The 8,439-nt window shown below is 41.3% G+C and overlaps 1 protein-coding gene and 1 long non-coding RNA gene across 5 annotated transcripts in view; one reads left to right on the top strand and one right to left on the bottom strand.

Annotated features, from left to right (window-relative positions):
* mbd2 (methyl-CpG binding domain protein 2) overlaps positions 1-8,439 on the top strand; it is a 49,485-nt gene that overhangs the window by 11,529 nt on the left and 29,517 nt on the right. For 3 of the 4 annotated variants that reach the window (XM_034896381.1, XM_034896380.1, XM_034896382.1), the window contains 2 exons: positions 1,783-1,942; positions 8,210-8,350. In XM_034896381.1, the coding sequence (XP_034752272.1) occupies positions 1,783-1,942; positions 8,210-8,350 (301 nt within the window). The remainder of the gene's footprint in view (positions 1-1,782; positions 1,943-8,209; positions 8,351-8,439) is intronic. The other variant, XM_034896383.1, reaches the window with a different exon arrangement.
* The window catches only part of LOC117959319, a 26,551-nt gene that overhangs the window by 12,387 nt on the left and 5,725 nt on the right, over positions 1-8,439 (bottom strand). The gene's annotated exons all lie outside the window — the stretch shown is intronic.

Raw genomic sequence — 8,439 nt, 5'->3', positions numbered from 1 at the left:
TGTGTGTGTGTGTGTGTGTGTGTAGAGACGCGTGGTGACAGAGAGACAGAGGGGAGCAGGGAAAGGAAATGCAGCTGAACGAATACGTTGCTTGTTTTATCGCATTTAAAAAAATAATTATAACAAAGCGCAATATGTGGCGACCGGTGTTGATTGTGTTGTTGTGTGGCGCGCCGCCCCTCATTAGTCAAATAGTCAGTATTTATGGAATACTGATCTAGTTAAACTGATCAGTTGAATAGTTTTGAAGCAGGAACCCTCAGAATTTGGATGAGGCCACTGGTTAAAATAAGGCGGGCCAAAGTCAGCAGGCCACACCTGTTATTCAACACAGTTGAACACATACAAGTACAGACAAGAATGCAGATTAAGAAAGGCCTTGTCACTCCCCAGTGTGAGTCGAGTGCGGACTTGAGTCGCGCATGCGTCACTTTGCGACAAGAAACCTACAAGATGCTATCGAGAGACTTCTGTAATGTCAACATTACACCTATTAAACGAAGTTGGTTCACTGCTGCTACAAGTTAACATCAAACACAACAAGGGCTGTCAGTTGAATGGTGTTTTGAGCTAACGTTAGCAATCAAGCAACCATAGATAGCTAAAACATTTTTGAAATGACTACTAGCTTAGCTACAAGTTAGCATCAAACACAACAAGGGCTGTCAGTTGAATGGTGTTTTGAGCTAACGTTAGCTATCAAATAACCATAGATAGCTAAAGCTTTTTTGAAATGACTACTAGCTTAGTTATAATCAAACACAACAAAGGTTGTCAGTTGAATGACGTTTTGAGCTAACGTTAGCATTCAAACAGCCATAATATTGAATGACGAGTCATTTTTAGATACTTTAGAGGCCAGTGTTCAACAGTAAGGGTTGCCCAAATGCCCGGGTCAAATAAAATGCCGTGTCAGGCAAGTAAATATAACAACCATCTTTCCCGTTCGGGCATTATGGTATCATAATCATTTGATTTGAATGTGGTGTTGGCCAATCAAAAATGGAGTTGGCGCTTGATGCTTTAGACAATTTGACATATTGGGCTTTTTTTCCAAAAACAAATAACTCCTTTGATGCTTTCAATGTTTCCTTTTTTTCTTGAGGTTTGTTTAAATTTTTGACACTTTTTGACGTCTTTTTAAAATGTTTAAAAAAAAATTGATGTTTTTTGATACTATTTTTGTGACTTTTTTCCCCCAACATACAACTTTTAGAGTAGAACTCCAGAAAAAACTGGAAAAAAAACATTAGCGTTGGACCTTGGAGGCAACCGGTACCCAGGCCTAGTTGGCCAATCCGATTAGCAAAGATGGCCGCTGCCATTGTTGATAATGAAGAATGTAATTTTCAGGTTGGATGAAGAGTGTATCCAATGTCTGACATTACCGCTGATGATTTGAGAAAAAAATGAAAAATTAAGTTACTGTATTTAAAATTATGGACAGATGTGATGCAGCAATGGTTGTTCCTGCGGTGTGGTTTAATGATGACTACTTACAGCACTAATATAAAGTGGTGTAAAATGTGTGTCAAAGTTTGGTCCTCTAAATTACACCCAGAGCCTTTAGTTCTACAGTTTGGACTATGTAAAACGTGTATTCCAGATATCTCCACTGATAAAACAACAACACCATTCCTGTAAATTTCTCTAATTCTGCCTCAGATTTAAGATATCTACACTTTAGTTCATACTACTTACAATATAAGTTAAAATTCCTTTAAATCCTGGAAATTACACATCTGTTACTTATCTTTTCCTACTCTTTCTTCCTTCCTTCAGTCCTTCAGGAAAGAAGTTCAGGAGTAAGCCTCAGTTGTCCCGTTACCTTGGAAACAGTGTGGATCTGGGATGTTTTGACTTCCGGACAGGAAAGATGATGCCTGGGAAGCTGCAGAAGAACAAACAGAGACTCCGACATGACCCGCTCAGCTTGGGCAAGGTAACTGTGGGAGAGGGCTGTGGCTGTGTTGTGTCTGGGTTATTAGATTATCAGATTAACAGAGATCATCCTGCATCCTGCATTTTCAAACTCAAAATCAAAAGCGGAATCATTATTCTCCAAGTATTTTCATTTCTCTCCACCCTCCCCTACTTGCGACCCCTTAGGAAAAAAACAAAACACTTCAAAGACGTCACAGCGTAGGTTACTGGTAGCCTGCAGCTGCACTTTTGCAGAAACCGTGGACCACAGCTGGAGTCTGAGATGAAGGAGAAAGAGCAACCATCCATCGTCGTTCCCATATCTGGGGTCGGGTCACTGGGGGCAGCAGGGGGTCCCAAACTTCCCATTCCCATCAGCCAGCTCTGACTGGGGGATCCCGAGGCATTCCAGGCCAGGGAGGACCACAGGGTTTTGGCTATGGGCCCTTGGGGGGGGACATAGTCAGCAGGCGAGGTCTGGGTCTGGTCCTCCCCCGGGAAATTTTGAGGTCAAAACACATCAAATTCTGCATTCTGATTTATTGTAAAAACGGCTATATTTATGGCGAGGAAATCAGAACATTCTGGTGGCAGGTAACAAATTCAAAATGCAAAATATAATGGAATATCATTATATTTATTTAGTATTACAGGAAGGGGCTTTCACATCTGGGACAGGGGCCCGGATACACTACACTTTACCCTAAAGTCCAATTGTTTAATCAGTAGGCCTATGAACCGGCCTTATGGTCCCTTTTCCCAGGGGAGCATGTTTCACAGCGGAGAGTTAGGTTTCATTAAAAACGATGCAGTTTAGCGTTCTTATATAAAATGTATCAGCCGTGGATGAGACGGGGGCTGGCTGCTGTAAATCAGATGTTCTCCATGCAAGAAAAAAGCCCTGTGTGTGTTGTCTGTCCGTTGGCCTCTCTCTCCGTGTGCGTGATTGCGTGTCTCACTGTAGACCCAACTGAAGAGTCAAGACAGCCATAGACCTGGGTGTTTTATTTTGAAATTTTGTGTATTTTGTAAAATATCCGGCTGCACTGTGGCCTTCCTGTATGTGATTACCTGCCTGGCTTGACACATTCACTTGTCGAAGAAATGGAGGAGACGTCGGCATGTTTCTGGGGTTGACCCAGCCTTCATGAGTATAGGTGAGGGTAGGAACAAAAACTGACCAGAAGACCGAGAGCTTTGATCCTCGCTCAGCTCTCTTTTTGTCACAATGTTGCGGTAAAGTAATACATATAAAAAAAAGTAATATCCAAGATATAAAACATATAAAAAAAAGAGAGTGACAACGAACACGTCGTTGACAGAAAAACTATAGTTTGGACTCTAGCCTACAGGCGCATACCAGACGCCACCCAGGCAACAGGGCAAATATGGAGGGCCATATTCTCAGCCATCATAAACGATTAGATTTGACTGGATAACCATGATCTGGTGGCTCTGCAGGTGAGAAAACTCAAGCTGCCCATCTAACATCTAGTGGCTCTAATTTTCGAAAGTTTGAACAGTTATTTTCCCATTGACTTGTGAAAGAAGTTATTGTTAAACACAAAATAAAGCCTTAAAATGAAAAGACAAGGTACTGGCGGCTCATTACCTGGACTTTGTCCCTGTCATTTAAAAATGTAAATTTTGTGTTTAGCTACAGTTAAAATACAGAATATTTTCTTCTCTCATACAAAGCAGGTTACTAATCTCCATTAGTAACCTTAGTAAACGAGAGAAAAAACTTCCAAAATGTAGAAAAAAAGCAACGAAAACCTAAGAAGCATCAAAAAGAAAATAAACCTTGACAAAAACTTTGGGAAAAATGCCCCAAAAACATTTGTTAAGAGTGGCAGACGTCAGAATAAATAGTGACAACGGAGGATTCTTTAAAGGTCCCATGACATGATGCTGTTTGGATGCTTTTACATGGACCTTAGTGGCCCCTAACACCGAATCTGAAGTCTTTTATATAGACCTTAGTGGTCCCCTAATACTGTATCTGAAGTCTCTTTTATATAGACCTTAGTGGTCCCCTAATACTGTATCTGAAGTCTCTTTTATATAGACCTTAGTGGTCTCTAATACTGTATCTGAAGTCTCTTTTATATAGACCTTAGTGGTCCCCTGATACTGTATCTGAAGTCTCTTTTATATAGACCTTAGTGGTCTCTAATACTGTATCTGAAGTCTCTTTTATAAAGACCTTAGTGGTCACACCCTTGGTCACACCCTTTTATTGATGGACAGTGTTACACTGGGTGGGGGGTTTCAATAAAAAAACAAGCCGATCCACTTTCTATGTTGATAAGAGCATAAAAATGGGAAAAAATAATGGGACAATAAGAAATCAAGGGACGTTTAGAAAAGATACAAATGTGCAATTCCTTTTGATTTATCACGAGTCAACTATGACATTAATGCGATTAATTGTGATTAAATATTTTAATTGTTTGACAGCTCTAGATACAACTGAAGTCCTTTCACAAACTGTAGGCTTTAGCAGCTCCTTGGTGCAGCAGCAACCGGATGGCCGCCTCGTCTTTAAATCAACAGACAGCTGGATCAGGAGGAGGCCTTAAAGAAGAGAACGGAGTTTGATTGTATGAGCTGGATTGTGTTCCCCTCCCGGGATTGCTCCGTATTAATAATACTAATAATTCCGCGGGATTTCACTCATTTAGGCCAGATATCCTTTACCCTGTGCTTTCTTGGTGTTGGAGTTCTAACCTCTGGTGGATTTCTGAGAACTATGGTTACCTGGTCCCCAGATCTCTGCAGGGTAAATCCAGACAGCTAGCTAGACTATCTGTCCAATCGGAGGGTTCTGTCGCGTGACTAAAACTACCTCTGAACTTACACGTTCCAACAAAACAAGTTCCTTCCCAAGTAGGCTTGGCATTGAGAACCGAGTCCTACTTGGAACCGGTTCAAAAATTACGATTCCGGTAGAATCGTTTCTTTATTGGAATCGTTTGGAGGATTTTGGTTTCAAATCCGATCATCGCTTCCCAATTTAACATGTGCAAGTTTTGGTTTAAGTAAGCAGCCAGTCGCTCTAGTGTGTGAATGTGTGTTTGTGTGTGTGTGTGTTGTATTGACGCGGTTATGACTTTCTGCTGCAGCTCTTCACACATCATTACTCTTACAGATACACAGGCTTCCTGTTGTCTGTGAAACCTTAGTCAAGTTAACCCTTTAAGCTCAACACTCACACACACACACACACACACACGCTATACAGAGGTTACAGGTTTTTTCCCATTTTCTGGCCCTGTTTTGACCTGGTATTAAAATAAAAGTGGACAGCTCTCCTCTACAGGTGCGAATGGAACCAAATTCAGAGGCGTACAGGAATGTGTCCTCTGCCGCATTAAGGACTGCTTACTCAACTGCGATCGAGACTACGTACTCATTCAAAGGACTTTTCATGTCACAGAAACCACTGAAAGTGTGTCAAGTGTTTTTGATGTTATCGTCAACATGTCGCTGCTTTTGTTTCTGTGCTGCGTGATTGTGGCTGCGTGGAGCCCTGTGTAGTATGGTTGCATGGAAAAGGCAGCCATTGGTAGACAATATATACATTTTCTTTTTATAGGTGGGGTATCACTACAGACATTCCTTTTCTTATGTCGCAACTTCCCATTTTGTTATTTGTTAGTCTTGCTCCACAGCGCTGGCCAGAAGGTTTCATTTTCTATAAGTTCTTCCGCCAACAAGAGTGTGGTCTAGACCTACTCTATCTGGACCTACTCTAGCAAAGTGTCCTGAGATAACACTCTGTTGGGATTTAACACTATAAATAACATTTAATTTACATGAAAAATCCCCCAGTTATTTGAGGTCTGGCATTTCTACATATTTATTTTAATGGTTAATATTTGAATTTAACCTGGTCACAATGGGTTTGACATCAAAACGTTCAGAACAAACTCAGCTTTCTGTACAGCGTTGCCCAAATTTGTCCCAGAGCGATGTGCGAAAGAGATAGTTTGGCCCTGAAGCCGAAAAGTTCATGTCAGCTCTGTTTGAAAGTTCTCAAATCTCTTGTGAAAACAAACCTACATCAAATTGTTTTGGTGCTTGAAATGAACTTACAAAAGTATCGGGTTCACAAAAGTAGTGTAATATGTGAAAAAAAAAAGTAAATAAATGTCTGAAATGAAAAAAGAATCCAATGCGACGACAAATTGACGTAGAGAAAATTGACGTAGGGAAAAGAAAAATAAATTCTTAGATGCAGCTAGACTCTTTTTAGAACAATTTGATTCTGATAAGTTATTAATCGATTATTTAAAAAGAATGTACAAATGAGAAAATAGAGTGACTGAAAGAGGATGGGAAAATGGACAACAACTTAGAGTTTAAGCAAGAAACACAAAAATGGCCAAAAGGAAAATAGAATGAAGTTTTGTATTTATACACAAGATCTAATAAGACAGGCAAAACACATAGAGGCTGTTAATCAACTTTATCACATTACATGTGATCCCCTTGTGCTTCCTGTTCTCCACCTTTAAACATGATTCAGGCCCGGACATGCAAGATCACTGTAAGAGAAGGTGACTCAGCATAAATTGGCTTAAGCATGGAACGACTACCCAATTAAAATCTCAATAGACAAAACATTTCATTAAAACTTTTATGTGACAAGTACCACAAATGTCAGAATCTAACAAACTCAGATTTAAATGTATATTATTTTAAATCACGCATGGAAATGTACATAAAAACATTGTTAAATGCTAACCGGATGGCAGGACTGTCAGAGTGACTGCATGTCTCTCTTGTAACCTTACTAGGTTAGGATGACTTCTTCTATGGTGAATGAAAGGCTTGATCCCACCAAGTAGGTCATCCAATCATTTTGAAGCATTGACGACAGTGCTCCTGCTAGTTCTGCCCATAGACAGTTAAAGAAGTGGACCAACAGATCCCGTTGTTCTGGAGACCAGTGAAGGAAAATAGAAGCACTTTTCCGGTGATGCTGAGCGTTACTGAGCAGCCTCCAACTGAGCTTAAAGACGTAGACGTGACGTAGGCAACGTGTCTTTAAGTTGTAAGTCTTCTGGTAGCTGTGCAAGAGAAAGCTCAATCATTCCCAATCATCAGAGACAGAGAGGTAGGTATATGTTAGGAGATAACATAGGCACAGTCTAATTACTGCTAACTAACATGCTAGTTTACATTAGTAATTAAACCGAAACAGCTGATGTTAGTCAAAACTGTCTGCCAGCTTCTCCTGACAATACGGTGATTCGTCAACAATGCAATGGTGAGTCACGTGGTTATGACACAATCGTTAGCCTATTTTTACTAAAACGTCTGCTATGGAGCCATAACGGTACCTACAAGGTAATGGAGCCTTTTATACATTGTTGTGTTTCTTCAGAAATAAACAATGGACAAATAGTCTGGAAATGCTTCAGATGTAAAGTTATTCACTCTCAAAGTGGCGCCAAAATGGCGGTCAGTGGGATGCTAACGGCGGGTGATGGCTTCATAGCATTAAAATGGCGCCATGGGAGCTCTGCTTAGAGACTTCTAGTCCGTAGAAATAGCAGAGTTGGTAACTGTTCCTCATTAGCGCCACCTCTGTTCAGGAGAAGAATGCAGCTAGTGTTGCGACCACCAGGCGCATGTAGAAACCGTTACGGCGCTCCCGTGATGTCTCATTGGCGCTCAACAGGTCGGCTGCGGCCAGTATCCCTGACCCTTTAAATGCTTTGATCGCAAAGCGGCAGGTCTTAAAAAGCAGTACATTGACACGACTCCTACAAGCAAACAAAAATCGTAAAAACTAAACTTCAAACCACAGAGATTCAGATATACGCTGTGCCCAACACCCAGACTTTAAAAAACTTCTTGTATGTCTGATATTGGCACACAGACAAAAATACTTGGCAGTGCTTTTCAATTACTTTGGTCAGCACATGCTTCTAATGTAGGATTTATATGAGAGTAACAACTAACATGTACACACTCACACACAACCAGCCTATATGCAAACACACACTATGTATGTCTTTTATTTGCATGTAGAGCGGGGAACTGGTTACTAAGGACGCATTTAGACACCTATTCTACTGCCAGGTGCTTAGAGCGCAGGACAGATGTTACAACCAGGTCAACTTATGCCCGCTGTCTCACATTTACAGGAAGGTAAACCACAACAGGAAGGAAGGAAGGAAGGATGGGAGGGAAGGAGGGATGGTAGGAAAAAAAGAAAGGAATTAGGAAAGGAAATATGTCCTCAACACGTAGACTGTGTCTCTGTCTCATCCAGGGAGGTAAACCGGACCTGAACACGGCCCTGCCAATCAGACAGACAGCATCCATCTTTAAACAGCCTGTTACCAAAGTTACCAGTCACCCCGGCAACAAGGTGAAGACAGACCTGCAGAGAGCTAGTGAGCAGCCCAGACAGGTGAGAGGCTGGCTGACACAGCACGCACACACACGCATGCATACGCACGCACGCACACGCACGCACGCACGCACGCACGCACGCACGCA

The sequence above is a fragment of the Etheostoma cragini genome, chromosome 16, assembly GCF_013103735.1.
Source record: "Etheostoma cragini isolate CJK2018 chromosome 16, CSU_Ecrag_1.0, whole genome shotgun sequence".
In the NCBI taxonomy this organism is placed as follows: domain Eukaryota; kingdom Metazoa; phylum Chordata; class Actinopteri; order Perciformes; family Percidae; genus Etheostoma; species Etheostoma cragini.
The sequence above is the reverse complement of the archived record's forward strand: the minus strand, read 5'-3'. Positions and strand labels throughout refer to the sequence as shown.